General features: G+C 47.6%; 2 protein-coding genes across 2 annotated transcripts in view; both read right to left on the bottom strand.

The window, feature by feature from the left end:
- LOC124020538 (plexin-A4-like) overlaps positions 1-14,737 on the bottom strand; it is a gene marked incomplete at its 3' end in the record, with an annotated part of 200,237 nt that extends 185,500 nt beyond the window's left edge. Inside the window, exon 1 of the mRNA XM_046335776.1 lies at positions 14,105-14,737. Coding sequence (XP_046191732.1) covers positions 14,105-14,737 — 633 coding nt within the window. The remainder of the gene's footprint in view (positions 1-14,104) is intronic.
- Positions 14,738-15,699: 962 nt separating this feature from the next.
- Positions 15,700-17,500, bottom strand: part of LOC124020539 (plexin-A4-like) — a gene marked incomplete at its 5' end in the record, with an annotated part of 67,489 nt that continues 65,688 nt past the window's right edge. Inside the window, one exon of the mRNA XM_046335777.1 lies at positions 15,700-15,870. Coding sequence (XP_046191733.1) covers positions 15,700-15,870 — 171 coding nt within the window. The remainder of the gene's footprint in view (positions 15,871-17,500) is intronic.

Below are 17,500 nucleotides of genomic sequence, written 5' to 3'. Positions count from 1 at the left end.
ATAGGCTGATGTCACATGTCTCATACTAATGCAGATATAGGCTTGCATCCTAAATGGCCCCCTATTCCCTATTTAGTGCATCCTAAATGGCCCCCTATTCCCTATTTAGTGCATCCTAAATGGCCCCCTATTCCCTATTTAGTGCATCCTAAATGGCCCCCTATTCCCTATTTAGTGCATCCTAAATGGCCCCCTATTCCCTATTTAGTGCATCCTAAATGGCCCCCTATTCCCTATTTAGTGCATCCTAAATGGCCCCCTATTCCCTATTTAGTGCATCCTAAATTGCCCCCTATTCCCTATTTAGTGCATCCTAAATTGCCCCCTATTCCCTATTTAGTGCATCCTAAATGGCCCCCTATTCCCTATTTAGTGCATCCTAAATGGCCCCCTATTCCCTATTTAGTGCATCCTAAATGGCCCCCATTCCCTATTTATTGCATCCTAAATGGCCCCCTATTCCCTATTTAGTGCATCCTAAATGGCCCCCTATTCTCTATGAAGTGCACTTCTCATCGCCAGAGCCTCATACAACTCTAAACAAAAGTAGTGCACAGGGAATGGGGTGTCGTTTCAGATGCAGCCAAGGTATAGTTTAGCTCTCTACAATAATAATAATTAATATGACACTAGGGTTAACACCCTTACGATAAGTGTCATGGTATTTTTAACAACCACATAGTGTCAGGACTAACAGTTTTAACGTCCCATCCGAAAGACGGCCCCCTACACAGGGCAATGTCCTCTTCACTGCTCTGGGATCTCCTTAGACCAGGCTTTCCCAAAGTCGGTCCTGGGACCCCCCTGTGTGCACGTTTAAGTTTGTGCCCAAGCACTACACATCTGATTAAAATGATCAAAGCCTGACGATTAGTTGATTATTTGAAATAGCTGTGTAGTGCCAGGGCAACAACCAAAACGTGCACACAGGGGGGTCTCAGGAACGACTTTGGGAAAGCCTGCCTTAGACCAGAGGGAAACGTGCATCCTACAGGCCCTCCAACAGCAATTGGCCTCCCATCCAGGGACCAACCAGAACCAACCCTGCTTAGGGGGCTGTGCTGCAGGCTCAAACAGTAAGAGTATACATTCTCTAGCAAGCTTTAAAACTAGCTCTTGATGTGTTTCAGAGCATTAACTCAGCATGTTAACCTTTGGCTAGTTGACCAGGTCAAACTAGCGGGGGGGGGGGGGCATTTGCAAAATATTTAATCCAAAATTATCCATAAGCCGTTTGGGAAGTGTGAAAAGGGGATATTGTTGTGAAGAGAGAGAGAGCGAGAGAAAGAAAGCAAGAGAGAGCGTGCACGAGAGCGAGAGAAGGCATGCCCAGGTGCTGTGATAAAGCAATATCCAGGGTCAACCACCGTTCACAGCAATTATGAAACTACTGAACAACAGGAGTCGATTCATGCTTTTACACACACAGCAGCCTGAGCCAGACCCTGCATTATATAGACACACTGTAAATACTGGAACACACACACTGCATTATATAGACACACTGTAAATATTGGAACACACACACTGCATTATATAGACACACTGTAAATACTGGAACACACACACTGCATTATATAGACACACTGTAAATACTGGAACACACACACTGCATTATATAGACACACTGTAAATACTGGAACACACACACTGCATTATATAGACACACTGTAAATACTAGAACACACACACTGCATTATATAGACACACTGTAAATACTGGAACACACACACTGCATTATATAGACACACTGTAAATACTGGAACACACACACTGCATTATATAGACACACTGTAAATACTGGAACACACACTGCATTATATAGACACACTGTAAATACTGGAACACACACACTGCATTATATAGACACACTGTATATAGTGGAACACACACACTGCATTATATAGACACACTGTAAATACTGGAATACACACACTGCATTATATAGACACACTGTAAATACTGGAACACACACACTGCATTATATAGACACACTGTAAATACTGGAACACACATACTGCATTATATAGACACACTGTATATAGTGGAACACACACACTGCATTATATAGACACACTGTATATGCTAGAACACACACTGCATTATGTAGACACACTGTATATACTGGAACACACACACTGTATATAGTGGAGCACACACACTGCATTATATAGACACACTGTATATAGTGGAACACACACACACTGCATTATATAGACACACTGTATATGCTAGAACACACACTGCATTATGTAGACACACTGTAAATACTGGAACACACACACTGTAAATACTGGAACACACACACTGTATATAGTGGAACACACACACTGCATTATATAGACACACTGTATATACTAGAACACACACACTGCATTATATAGACACACTGTAAATACTGGAACACACACACTGCATTATATAGACACACTGTATATAGTGGAACACACACACTGCATTATATAGACACACTGTAAATACTGGAACACACACACTGCATTATATAGACACACTGTAAATACTGGAACACACACACTGCATTATATAGACACACTGTAAATACTGGAACACACACACTGCATTATATAGACACACTGTATATGCTAGAGCACACACTGCATTATGTAGACACACTGTATATACTGGAACACACACTGCATTATATAGACACACTGTATATACTGGAACACACACACTGTATATACTGGAACACACACTGCATTATATAGACACACTGTATATACTAGAACACACACACTGCATTATATATACACACTGTATATACTGGAACACACACACTGTATATACTGGAACACTCACACTATACGCCAGCTTCTTCAAAGCATTCTCTCACTGAATAAGTGGTTTTTATCAAAACTGGCTTCTGAATATGTGAAACACACATTGCCACAGGCACAGGCGCACACACACACACAGGCTCACAAACATGCCACACACGTATCTACACACACACTGACATACATTCTGTACTGTACCCTCCTTCCCATTAGAATGCCGCTTCACACTCTTGCAAAGGAGAAAAACGGTGTGCATTTTTGGACTGTGCCGCATTACCATGGAAACCGTGTTTAACTGCAGTTTTGCATGCTAGGCAACGCTGGCATTTCATGCTGCATAATGCAGTAAGTTGATTATATAGTTTGTTACTTTTAGTGATCCAGCTTAAGGAATGAGGGTCATGCATAATTAAATGTGTAGGAAAAGATTGACTCTTATGATGGAAAAGCCTTGTAAGCAACGGGAGATGTAATTTTCATCAGCCACTAAATGACAGGAAAACAGGGAGGACACCTACACATCCGTAGGGGCACCTAACTACAGAAACACCACAAAACAGAGAACACGAGAGAGATGGAGTGATGGAAAGAGAAGAATAGAGAGAGAAAGCGAGAGAGAGGGGTAGAGAGAGAGGGGGGGAGGGGGAGAGAGAGAGAGCGTGGGGGAGAGGGGGAGATTGGGAGAGAAATAGAGAGAGAGGGAGAGGGGAGAGGAAGAGAGAGATAGCTAGATAAGAGGGAGAGAAAGAGAGGGGAGAGGAATAGAAGGAAAGATGGAGAGAGAGAAAGCAAGAGAGAGAAAGTGAGAGTGAAAGAGAGAGAGAGAGAAGAGAGAGAGAGAGAGAGAGAGAGAGAGAGAGAGAGAGAGAGAGAGAGAGAGAGAGAGAGAGAGAGAGAGAGAGAGAGAGAGAGAGAGAGAGAGAGAGAGAGAGAGAGAGAGAGAGAGAGAGAGAGAGAGAGAGAGAGAGAGAGAGAGAGAGAGAGAGAGAGAGGAGTGAGACAGAGAGAGAGAGAGAGAGAGAGAGAGGTGATGCTACGGCAGCATTATAACGTGTTGGAGGAGAGACAGGTGATGCTACGGCAGCATTATAACGTGTTGGAGGGGAGACAGGTGATGCTACTGCAGCATTATAACGTGTTGGAGGGGAGACAGGTGATGCATTATAACGTGTTGGAGGGGAGACAGGTGATGCTACGGCAGCATTATAACCTGTTGGAGGAGAGACAGGTGATGCTACAGCAGCATTATAACGTGTTGGAGGAGAGGGCAGCATTATAACGTGTTGGAGGGGAGACAGGTGATGCTACAGCAGCATTATAACGTGTTGGAGGAGAGGGCAGCACTATAACGTGTTGGAGGGGAGACAGGTGATGCTACAGCAGCATTATAACGTGTTGGAGGGGAGACAGGTGATGCTACAGCAGCATTATAACGTGTTGGAGGGGAGACAGGTGATGCTACGGCAGCATTATAACGTGTTGGAGGAGAGGGCAGCATTATAACGTGTTGGAGGAGAGACAGGTGATGCTACAGCAGCATTATAACGTGTTGGAGGGGAGACAGGTGATGCTACGGCAGCATTATAACGTGTTGGAGGAGAGACAGGTGATGCTACAGCAGCATTATAACGTGTTGGAGGAGAGACAGGTGATGCTACAGCAGCATTATAACGTGTTGGAGGAGAGGGCAGCATTATAACATGTTGGAGGGGAGACAGGTGATGCTACAGCAGCATTATAACGTGTTGGAGGAGAGGGCAGCATTATAACGTGTTGGAGGAGAGACAGGTGATGCTACGGCAGCATTATAACGTGTTGGAGGGGAGACAGGTGATGCTACGGCAGCATTATAACGTGTTGGAGGAGAGACAGGTGATGCTACGGCAGCATTATAACGTGTTGGAGGAGAGACAGGTGATGCTACGGCAGCATTATAAGGTGTTGGAGGAGAGGGCAGCATTATAACGTGTTGGAGGGGAGACAGGTGATGCTACGGCAGCATTATAACGTGTTGGAGGAGAGGGCAGCATTATAACGTGTTGGAGGAGAGACAGGTGATGCTACGGCAGCATTATAACGTGTTGGAGGGGAGACAGGTGATGCTACAGCAGCATTATAACGTGTTGGAGGGGAGACAGGTGATGCTACGGCAGCATTATAACGTGTTGGAGGGGAAACACCATCTGATCCTTGTGATAATGTGTCAGAGGACCGGGTCGTCACACAGCCGGGTCGTCACACAGCCGGGTCGTCACACAGCCGGGTCGTCACACAGCCAGGTCGTCACACAGCCGGGTCTTCACACAGCCGGGTCGTCACACAGCCAGGTAGTCACACAGCCAGGTCGTCACACAGCCAGGTAGTCACACAGCCGGGTCGTCACACAGCCGGGTAGTCACACAGCCGGGTCGTCACACAGCCGGGTCGTCACACAGCCAGGTCGTCACACAGCCGGGTCGTCACACAGCCGGGTCGTCACACAGCCAGGTAGTCACACAGCCAGGTCGTCACACAGCCAGGTAGTCACACAGCCGGGTCGTCACACAACCGGGTCGTCACACAGCCGGGTCGTCACACAGCCGGGTCGTCACACAGCCGGGTAGTCACAGTGTGTTGGTATGTTGAGAAAGCTTTTTTCTCTGGATTTTTTGCATTTGTCCGTGGAAACAATGTTTTCTAGGCTTCTACACTGCAAAGTCTGTCTGTCTTTCCACTGAGAAAGACTGAAACCTTAATGGACTCAAACCGGCATGAGTTACTCAATAGGCTATTTCCTATGATAGTTCTATCTCAGCTAGACATGATTGGCTGCCGTCCCTCAATAACCATTAGGATGTCCTTTCATCTTTACAGTCAGAAGGAGACACAGGAAATGTAACACACTAGATAAAAGGATCCACAGTATATACGCAATACATTCCACACAGTATAAGAGTTTTGGCTTGTCTCCTAAGACATCAGACTGATAACATGTTATTCAAGTTTGTGCTGTGATGTCATCAAGACGCGCCATTTCTATAGTTTCTAGAGGCAGGCAGGGCTAGCTGATGGAGTGTGTGTGTGTGTGTGTGTGTGTGTGTGTGTGTGTGTGTGTGTGTGTGTGTGTGTGTGTGTGTGTGTGTGTGTGTGTGTGTGTGTGTGTGTGTGTGTGTGTGTGTGTGTGTGTGTGTGTGTGTGTGTGTGTGTGTGTGTGTGTGTGTGTGTGTGTGTGTGTGTGTGTGTGTGTGTGTGTGTGTGCCTGCATGTGACCCCGCTGTCTATCATCCCTGTCACTCACCACTGCGACAGCTCTTACAGTCAGTGAGTCAGCAGACACTCTCTGAGACAAACTCTCTCAATGAATTTTAATGAAGCAGATGGAAGAAGCTCTGTTATGGAAATATCTGGGCACAAACAATGTGAGATGGCCCTTACTATTTATAATATCATGTCAAATCAAGGTTAGGCATACAGAGGATAATGGACATTGAAATCAACTACAATTTAGCAATTTAGCAACAAACCCAACAATGCAGTGATATCAACATTGGTTTTGCTAAAAACTGGTTTTGACAGCTTTAATGTCTGGTTCTGCAGTCCTCTGGGACCCATGTCAAACAGTCAACCCAAGAGAACTCAGTTCCTCATCCCCTACATACTTCAACTAGCAGTAGTCAGTCCTGCAGTGTTTTTCCTGCTGACGTTATGGTGAGGTTATGTTTTACGTTGCATTTTAGCTTCAAGCCTTTCAGTTACCTTCCAGTTACTAGATAATAATAATAATAATAATATGCCATTTAGCAGACGCTTTTATCCAAAGCGACTTACAGTCATGTGATGAAATGGCCAGTAGATCTAAGTAGATATAAAGAGATATTCTGTCTATGGGTTGTCACTTTAACTCCTCCTTAAAGAGAACTCCTGCCGTTTCCTTCCCTCCTCTCCCTCCCTCTCCCTCTCTCTCTCACTCTCTCTCACTCTCTCCCTTGTTTCCTCTCACCTCTTCCAGCTGCCTGCCTGGCTGGCTGACGGCTCTTGCAGGTAACGAGTCATCGCACCAGGGGCTCGCTGGGACACGTGGCACTTCTTCTTTTGCGCATATCATTTGCCTAAATTAGCATGAATTACAGCCCCGGGCAGTCTCTGACATAGCGTGGAGTGAGAGAGAGAGAGAGAGAGAGAGGGGGGCGGGGGGTGCTGAGAGGCAGGAAGTAGGCTGGCTGAGGAGGCTCAGTTTGGAGGAGAGAGGTGTGACTCCATGTGGGGGTTGGAGGGGATATGCTCAGCAGGGTGATGAAGAGGTTATCAAGTGGAAGAGGTATCCAACCAGAGAAGGCAGTGCACCGTTCTGCAGGAGTTGTGAGGAGGGGAAGAGGAGGTGGAAGAGGAGGTGGAAGGCCTTGGGAGGCTGAGGTGACAGGGCATAGAGAGGACAGGGAGAGGGAGAGGGAGAGGAGAGGAAAGGAGAGGAAAGGAGAGGGAGAAAGAGCCCCCTCCCACATCACCTCGACTCCGGCAGTCTCCTGACAAATCCTGACAGATTAAGTGCTTTCCATCTATTCAACGTTTCCCGACGACAACCCCCTCTTAGAAGGGTGAGGGACCACGAATATCAGTAATATTCTCCTTAAGCGCTTAATGCAATGGAGGAAGCCAGATACTGAAAGGTCAAAGGGCCTCTTAAGATACCAGCGATAACGAGAGCAGACAGCGTTACCAGAATAATTCCCTGAAAGAAACGGCATATCGCTATCAGAATCGTTGTTCCTCCACCTCTTATTTCGTGAACCTGGTGTACGTCTCCTCTTCACAGACCAGCGGGGGAAGCAAACTGAGTAAACTCTGTAGGCATCAAAACAAGCTATTGTGATATCAAGGTCACGGTGCTTTCCCTGGCATTTACGGGAAATTACTTCTGTATAATGATAGAATCGGTGAGTAGCATCACTGTCTATGGCTTTAATCCAAGCTGATGTTGTCCCCGGCTATACTACAGTATAGATTCAGCTCCTGTCAATATTCTGTATATCTCTAAACCCAGTTCCTCTGACAAAACCAAAGGGGAGCTACTAAAGCTTCAGTCTAGGAGTCTGCAGATGAAGCTCACCAATGCTAAGAACAAGGAGGTCTGAGATAACATCACCAATGCTAGGAATCAGGCATTCTGAGAGAACATCACCAATGCTAGGAATCAGGCATTCTGAGATAACATCACCAATGCTAGGAACAAGGAGGTCTGAGATAACATCACCAATGCTAGGAATCAGGCATTCTGAGAAAACATCACCAATGCTAGGAACAAGGAGGTCTGAGATAACATCACCAATGCTAGGAATCAGGCATTCTGAGAAAACATCACCAATGCTAGGAATCAGGCATTCTGAGAAAACATCACCAATGCTAGGAATCAGGCATTCTGAGAAAACATCACCAATGCTAGGAATCAGGCATTCTGAGAAAACATCACCAATGCTAGGAATCAGGCATTCTGAGAAAACATCACCAATGTTAAGAACAAGGAGGTCTGAGAAAACATCACCAATGTTAAGAACAAGGAGGTCTGAGAAAACATCACCAATGTTAAGAATCAGGAAGTCTGCAAGAACATCACCAACAGAATGCGATGCATGCTTTAAGGCACTTCACTGTAACTTTGCAGTGGAAATGTTGACGTGTAGTTCAACAAAGATTATCTCAACATCCTCCACTAGCCTAGTTCGGATAGGACAAAGATTATCTCAACATCCTCCACTAGCCTACTGTCATAGGACAAAGATTATCTCAACATCCTCCACTAGCCTACTGTCATACCCACGTATCTATTACTGCCGGATAGGACAAAGATTATCTCAACATCCTCCACTAGCCTACTGTCATACCCACGTATCTACTACTGCCGGATAGGACAAAGATTATCTCAACATCCTCCACTAGCCTACTGTCATACCCACGTATCTACTACTGCCGGATAGGACAAAGATTATCTCAACATCCTCCACTAGCCTACTGTCATACCCACGTATCTACTACTGCCAGATAGGGCAAGGACCATCAAGAGACACCTGCCTCTATTATATTCTCTGAGCAGCCAAAGCTGCTCTGTTCATTGGATCTAAATTGCAGCTAATTGGCCTCACTACCTGTTAGGTGGTTATCGTGTGTATGGTGGATACATGCAGTTATAACCAGGGACATTAGGCTGATCCAAATGGACTGGAATAGACAGACATACAGGCTATGGGAAAGAGATAAAGAGACAACACTTATTGACTTACCGAGCCCTCTCCCTTGGTCGCCCACGCCGCGTAACCAGGGGCGACACCATGGCGATACCTCAATGCAAGGAGACGTGTGTGTTTCAGTGTGTGTGCGTGCGCGTGCGTGCGTGTGTGTGTGTGTGTGTGTGTGTGTGTGTGTGTGTGTGTGTGTGCACTGTAGTACTGTGTGTTATATTGGTTAGGATGGTGGGGAGGGGCATAGATGTGTAGCAGAGGTGATTAGTGTTTATGTGGAGGGTTTCTGGCATGCCACACACACACACGGACGCACACACACACGGACACACGGACGCACACACACACACGGACGCACACACACCAACGCAAACACACCAACGCAAACACATAAACATGCAAATGTAACATTATGCATAATGTGTCCCCTCGAGCCAGCCAACACTCCAGAGATGTGACAAAGAGGCCAACTCTTCCCACAGAGGCCCCTAGGGAGCCAGTGTTTGATAGTAAACAGTCCTGCCAATGCCCTGAGGTATCAGTCACTAGCCCTACAGTGGTCTGGTTTAGGATGACAGGGCACTATCATCGAGGACCAGCCTCACTTCAGACCAATACACACTGCCACAACAGTGGGACACAGTGATGTACTGTGTCCCTTCATATCTCCATAGGCCTACACACTCAGACAGGCTCAGTCACACACACACACAGAGTCACACACACACACAGTCACACACACACACACACACACACACACACACACACACACACACACACACACACACACACACACACACACACACACACACACACACACACACACACACACACACACACACACACACACACACACACACACACACACACACACACACACACACACACACACACAGTCAACTAGACACATTGTTGGCCCTGCTCTTTCATTTGTCACATATGGGATGGCGACAAGGCTCTTTTAATGACAGTTAAAACACTGTTAACCCAGTGGCTGTCAGACAGGCTGGTTCACCTCTGGTGGTACTGTGTGTTGTGAGGCAGGTGACTGGAAGCTGGGAGAGCTGGGAGGTGAGGTTATAACACGGTGGGGATGGGAGACAATTCATTAGTCACACTGTGGTCATCCCCATCTGGACCGTAACCCTCACATCGCACAGAGAGAAACATAAGGGGGTGGAGGGAGATAGCGAGAAAGATAGAGACCGAGAGAGAGAGAGAGAGAGAAAGAAAGAAAGAAAGAAAGAAAGAAAGAAAGAAAGAAAGAAAGAAAGAAAGAAAGAGAGAGAGAGAGAGAGAGAGAGAAAGAAAGAAAGAAAGAAAGAAAGAAGAGAAAGAAGAGAAAGAAGAAAGAAAGAAAGAAAGAAAGAAAGAAAGAAAGAAAGAAAGAGAGAGAACAGAAAGAAAGAAAGAAAGAAAGAAAGAAAGAAAGAAAGAGAGAGAGAGAGAAAGAAAGAAAGAAAGAAAGAAAGAAAGAAAGAAAGAAAGAAAGAAAGAAAGAAAGAAAGAAAGAAAGAAAGAAAGAAAGAAAGAAAGAAAGAAAGAAAGAAAGAAAGAAAGAAAGAAAGAAAAGAGAGAGAGAGATACAAGCAGATAAACTGACAGCCTGAGAAGTCTGGCAGACTGATACGGAAATGAGGAGAAAGAGGAAGGAATGAAAGTGATAAATAGACAGAGAGAGAGAGAGAGAGAGAGCGAGGAACGTGTAATTAGCCAACAACACTCATTCCCTGCCCAACAACCCAAAATGGCTGTCAGACTGTAGTGGCAGAGCTACCAGGCTGGCAGAGAGAGGGAGAGGCAGTGGCAGAAGCTCTAAACAGAGAGCGGATGCCAGGATGCTGACGCCTGTCTGCCAGCTGCATAGTGATCAACACTGCCCTGGGCCAGCAGGACAGACAGAGGACATGAGAGTAGTATCTCAACTCTGGGACCGTCACTGACTGTCACTGCCATTGTCAACGACAGGAATGTGAACTGAGTGTGTTTACCTGACACTGGTGGTATACATGCCACGTTGGTGGGCTTTCAATTGCAATATACAGATGTCTGGTGCCTGCCTTCATGTCCAATGGAAAGTCTGTGGCACTGTGACCTGCTGACATAAATACAGGACATTGAAAATAACAGTTCCATCACATACCTGGTTAGAGGGGGAGTCATTTGAGAGGAGCACCATGGAGGGGCGGCCATCGTTCACCAGAGAAGAGAGGGAAGAAGAGAGGAGCACCATGGAGGGGCGGCCATCGTTCACCAGAGAAGAGAGGGAAGAAGAGAGGAGAGAATCATTAGTGTGGTGTTAATATAATAAAATATAAAATAATATATGCCATTTAGCATGTGTGCATCTTTCAGCATAGAAGGGTGGAAGAGGGATCAAACCCACTACCCTGGCGTTACCAGCGCCATGCTCTACCAACTGAGCTACAGAAGGACCACCCATCGTTCACCATAGTAGAGAGGGAAGAAGAGAGGAGAGAATCATTAGCGTGGTGTTCATCGTTCACCATAGAAGAGAGGGAAGAAGAGAGGAGAGAATCATTAGCGTGGTGTTCATCGTTCACCATAGAAGAGAGGGAAGAAGAGAGGAGAGAATCATTAGCATGGTGTTCATCGTTCACCATAGAAGAGAGGGAAGAAGAGAGGAGAGAATCATTAGCGTGGTGTTCATCGTTCACCATAGAAGAGAGGGAAGAAGAGAGGAGAAGAGAGGAGAGAATCATTAGCATGGTGTTCATCGTTCACCATAGAAGAGAGGGAAGAAGAGAGGAGAGAATCATTAGCATGGTGTTCATCGTTCACCATAGAAGAGAGGGAAGAAGAGAGGAGAGGATCATTAGCATGGTGTTCATCGTTCAGCATAGAAGAGAGGGAAGAAGAGAGGAGAGGATCATTAGCGTGGTGTTCATCGTTCAGCAGAGAAGAGAGGGAAGAAGAGAGGAGAGAATCATTAGCGTGGTGTTCATCGTTCAGCAGAGAAGAGAGGGAAGAAGAGAGGAGAGAATCATTAGCGTGGTGTTCATCGTTCAGCAGAGAAGAGAGGGAAGAAGAGAGGAGAGAATCATTAGCGTGGTGTTCATCGTTCAGCAGAGAACCCCTGAAATAACTGACAACACTGAGGTTGAAGAAGCCCAATCAGATTCCATTGATGACGTCATGTTTATAACTGTTCAGCAGCACACACATATGAACAGGTCATTCCAAGCAACAAGGACAACACCATTAACTAAGGGCTTTGTTGATGTACGAGAGCAATAAACACCCTTTGGCTGAAATCAAACAACATTGCATTTGCATTGCCTCATTATTTCCTAGTGTGCTCTCGTCTGAGCCCATTGGCTCGCAGCCCAGAGCTCTGCAGCCATGACCATGAGAAGTCCTCCCACCCTCGTGTTGCCTCAGCCTTATCTGCCTGGTTGGCTGACATGTGGCTGAGCTGGCTGTGTGCGTTGCTGTGAAAAGAAGGCGCAGCGCCTCGGGTTAAAAAGATGTGATTCATTAATCAACGCTCCCCCTAGGGGGGATCCTGCCTGCTAGCAGCCCCCCTTTTTGCCCCCCCCTCCTGTTTTCCCACTCGACTGCAAACACACACACAGACACACACATAAACAAATGCACACACACAGGCACACACACACACTCTGTCTCTCTCTCACACACCTCTGCAGAAGTATATATAAATATGCATGTTTGTTTGCTGGACCTACTCTCTGGGGGCGTATCTCCAGATGAATCTGCTGGGTCTCAGGCCTGACGAGGCTCTGAGGATAATTAGTTGAATGCAGAGTGCTGGGGATTTTTATCTGAAAGCTCCAGATTTCTACCACCTCTCCGGCCTCTCTGGCCTCTCCCACCAGTCATTTGCATGGCCCTCTTTGTCCGTAGGCAGCCTTTATTAATCAATGTCCGCTGTAACAGGGCCTGGTCTGGGCACTCATATCTGTTTGCTTGTGTTTGTGTGTTTTACAGGAGCTACGTGGAGCAGCTAGGAACATTCAGTTGGGAAATGGAAGTTTATTTTCATGGCTGTTTCTTTTCATTTGTTCCGCAGAGAAGAAGAGGACTGTTTTGGTCTGGTGCGAATGTCACCATACAAAGACTCTGGCAGGCATGTTCAAGACCATGTGCCTTCTATTGCTAAGAGGACATTTCTCAAAATGCAATTCTCAGGCATGAGTGACGGACATTCTCCCACCTCTGCTAACCATTTTTCTATGTTAGATCTTTCTAAATACGTTCAGTGTGACTCACAAACAGCCCTCTGTAGTCTGTGACCCAGCTGTTCAGCTCTCATTGACCCAGACCATAGTTGGAGAGTCTCCAATGCTCTTACATTGTATCCGGTGTAGCAATCAAACCTGTATGCCCTGAGATTCAGAGCCCTGTATTCTGTGCTAAGAGCGATGTGTGGCGCTGAGAAGACCTGCTGTACACGCCGTACCCTCCCGTATCCTCGGCGGTCCTTTTAAGTGGCGCCGGCCCTCAAGGCCTGCAGATAAAAGGTGGGCAGGCATTGCAGTCAAAACACAGTTTAATGTGCTGTGGCTCTCGGCGACCCTGAGTTCACATCCTTAATGGATGAGCTTTGGTGGGGGAGAAACATCAATGGCTGCTAAAAGGTTTCCAGCACGGTGAGCCCTCGTAGAAGACAGGGTTCCAAAAGGGCTTTGCGGCTGTCCCCATAGGAGAACCCTTTCTGGTTCCAACACTCTGTGGCTGTCCCCATAGGAGAACCCTTTCTGGTTCCAACGCTCTGTGGCTGTCCCCATAGGAGAACCCTTTCTGGTTCCAACGCTCTGTGGCTGTCCCCATAGGAGAACCCTTTCTGGTTCCAACACTCTGTGGCTGTCCCCATAGGAGAACCCTTTCTGGTTCCAACGCTCTGTGGCTGTCCCCATAGGAGAACCCATTCTGGTTCCAACGCTCTGCATCTCTCCCCATAGGAGAACCCTTTCTGGTTCCAACGCTCTGTGGCTGTCCCCATAGGAGAACCCTTTCTGGTTCCAACGCTCTGTGGCTGTCCCCATAGGAGAACCCTTTCTGGTTCCAACGCTCTGCATCTCTCCCCATAGGAGAACCCTTTCTGGTTCCAACACTCTGTGGCTGTCCCCATAGGAGAACCCTTTCTGGTTCCAACGCTCTGTGGCTGTCCCCATAGGAGAACCCTTTCTGGTTCCAACGCTCTGTGGCTGTCCCCCTAGGAGAACCCTTTCTGTTTCCAACGCTCTGTGGCTGTCCCCATAGGAGAACCCTTTCTGGTTCCAACGCTCTGTGGCTGTCCCCATAGGAGAACCCTTTCTGGTTCCAACTCTCTGTGGCTGTCCCCATAGGAGAACCCATTCTGATTCCAACGCTCTGCATCTCTCCCCATTGGAGAACCCTTTCTGGTTCCAACGCTCTGTGGCTGTCCCCATAGGAGAACCCTTTCTGGTTCCAACGCTCTGTGGCTGTCCCCATAGGAGAACCCATTCTGGTTCCAACGCTCTGCATCTCTCCCCATAGGAGAACCCTTTCTGGTTCCAACGCTCTGTGGCTGTCCCCATAGGAGAACCCTTTCTGGTTCCAACGCTCTGTGGCTGTCCCCATAGGAGAACCCATTCTGGTTCCAACGCTCTGCATCTCTCCCCATAGGAGAACCCTTTCTGGTTCCAACGCTCTGTGGCTGTCCCCATAGGAGAACCCTTTCTGGTTCCAACGCTCTGTGGCTGTCCCCATAGGAGAACCCATTCTGGTTCCAACGCTCTGCATCTCTCCCCATAGGAGAACCCTTTCTGGTTCCAACGCTCTGAGTCTCTCCCCATAGGAGAACCCTTTCTGGTTCCAACGCTCTGTGGCAGTCCCTATAGGAGAACCCTTTCTGGTTCCAATGTTCTGTGGAAGTCCCTATAGGAGAACCCTTTCTGGTTGCAACAGTCTGCGGCTCTCCCCATAGGAGAACCCTTTCTGGTTCCAATGCTCTGCGGCTCTCCCCCTAGGAGAACCCTTTCTTGTTCCAATGCTCTGCGGCTCTCCCCCTAGGAGAACTCTTTCTGGTTCCAACACTCTGCGGCTCTCCCCCTAGGAGAACCCTTTCTGGTTCCAATGCTCTGCGGCTCTCCCCCTAGGAGAACTCTTTCTGGTTCCAATGCTCTGCGGCTCTCCCCATAGGAGAACCCTTTTTGGTTGCAACGCTCTGCGGCTCTCCCCCTAGGAGAACCCTTTCTGGTTCCAATGCTCTGCGGCTCTCCCCATAGGAGAACCTTTTCTGGTTCCAATGCTCTGCGGCTCTCCCCATAGGAGAACCTTTTCTGGTTCCAATGCTCTGCGGCTCTCCCCATAGTCTGCCATAGTCTGCTGTAAGCCAGCGGAGGCTAACCTGCTAATAACATCAGCAAAACGTCATTAAAAACATTTCTGCAACGTATCAAAGTACTACAGTTCGTATTAGACGCTGATGTGCTGATAACTTTAGCAAAATGACGCTCAAACCTTTTCTCAAACTTTCCTGCAACGTTTAGTCAGTAGTTTAATAGGAGTATCAGACTATAGTTGGTGTGGGGCCTCATTGGCATGAAAGGAGGAGAGTAAGCAGCTCGTCCAAACACTCCTTTGTCTCTGTGTCATCAGGAAGCACTATTTCTTCCCCTGTTTAGAGCAGAGCCATGTGGTGTGTGTAAACTCTGGGGCTCTGGTTCTTTTAGCGTGGCTTCTTATGGGGTGAGAGGAGACAGACTGGACGCGTGACTTAGATCCACGCGCTCAGGGAGAGTCTGGTAGTTCAGACCCCAAACGTGGTTAGTTCCCAAGCCGGGGCTGGGTCTGTGGAAGTCCAAGCGCCTGAGCAGACCACTGAGAAAGAAACAGTTGTAGTTGAAGAAATTCTGGGGAGTGTCCAGAGAAAGGTCTGCTTGACTTTTTTGGTCTTTAGAAACGCCACCATCTTGATTCTAAACCAACTAAACCATGCTTTTACCTCTAAAACTATGAACCATTAGCCAAGAGCAAGTAACTACTATCCATAAACCAAGGTAAAGTGAGGTGAGAGTCCTGATCTGGTCTCTCCTGGGGTCTAGTCGTACCTGATTGCATTGGGAATCAGAGTAGAATATCAGTAATCACCATAGAATAGGGCTTTATTGATGCGTTTGGTGGCTGCAACAATATTAAAGAGCCACACTAATTCTGCTGGAACAACACATCAATCCCTGGCCTCGTCTGCAGCCAAGGGCGTTCCTGGATGTCCATTGATCAGCGGAGGCTGCCACTTACCCTGGATTAGGCCTGCCTTACTGGGGAGGGGAAATCAATACAGGGGCCCTGGATACCCTGGATTAGGCCTGCCTTACTGGGGAGGGGAAATCAATACAGGGGCCCTGGATACCCAGATACGGTGCCCCGAGGCTGGGTTACTGTGGGGATCGTCGCCTCCCTGTTCCACTACCATCTATTATGACGACACTACATGGGGTCACGGCCCTTTTAGCGTAGAGAATAGGTCTATTCTACTGGGGCCAACCATCACATTATCTCATAATCAAAATGTACCCGGTAGTGTTCCTTCCATGACATATCTGGCTTCCTGGGGATTTGTTTCAATTTCAACTGAAGATAAGAGAGATGGAAGGAGGGGAAAGGGGGAGGGAGAAAAAGTCCATGAAGAAGAAAATGATGAAATGTTGATTAAAGTGCAACAGATGGGTGTTGTTTGGATGAGGTGTGCGGCTGACAGAAGACGGACTCTGAGACGAGCGCTGCCAAATTGAAGGAGGTGTTAAATAAACACAGCAGGACGAAGAAGAAGGGGGATCATTTTGGGGAGGAGGGGGCGGTGAAGAGGGTCTTAAGAGCTAAGAGCTTCTTCCTCTCCTGTTTTTTCTATGGAGGCCCGAGATGTTCCCTCTCTCTCCTCTTTTACCCCGACAGTGGCTAGAACTAATTACCTGTAGGATTTACATCATTTACTTCACAGACACTGATGATTGCTCCTAAAACGGCAGTAATTACCTGTCAATTTGATATAATTGACAATAACAGCGGGCCGGGCACCAGAGGGAGGGAGGAGGGGGAGGAGGGGGGAGAGGTAGTAAGAAGGGAGAGGTAGTAAGAAGAGGCAGGGAGGAGAGAGAGGAGGGAAGAGGAGGGGAGAGGGAGGAAGATGAGGCAGGGAGGAGAGAGAGGAGGGAAGAAGAGGGGAGAGGAGAGGGAGGAAGAAGAGACAGGGAGGAGAGAGAGGAGGGAAGAAGAGGGGAGAGGGAGGAAGAGGAGGCAGGGAGGAGAGAGAATAGGGAAGAGGAGCGGAGAGGGAGGAAGAAGAGACAAGGAGGAGAGAGAGGAGGGAAGAAGAGGGGATAGGGAGGAAGAACAGACAGGGAAGAGAGAGGAGGGAAGAGGGAGGAAGAGGAGGCAGGGAGGAGAGAGAAGAGGGAAGAGGAGGGGAGAGGGAGGAAGAAGAAACAAGGAGGAGAGAGAGGAGGGAAGGGGAGGGGAGAGGGGGGATGTCTGAAGTTCTCC

This window comes from Oncorhynchus gorbuscha, unplaced genomic scaffold (genome assembly GCF_021184085.1).
Source record: "Oncorhynchus gorbuscha isolate QuinsamMale2020 ecotype Even-year unplaced genomic scaffold, OgorEven_v1.0 Un_scaffold_849, whole genome shotgun sequence".
NCBI lineage: Eukaryota > Metazoa > Chordata > Actinopteri > Salmoniformes > Salmonidae > Oncorhynchus > Oncorhynchus gorbuscha.
Note: the sequence above shows the minus strand (reverse complement) of the source record. Positions and strands in the feature narration are given on the sequence as shown.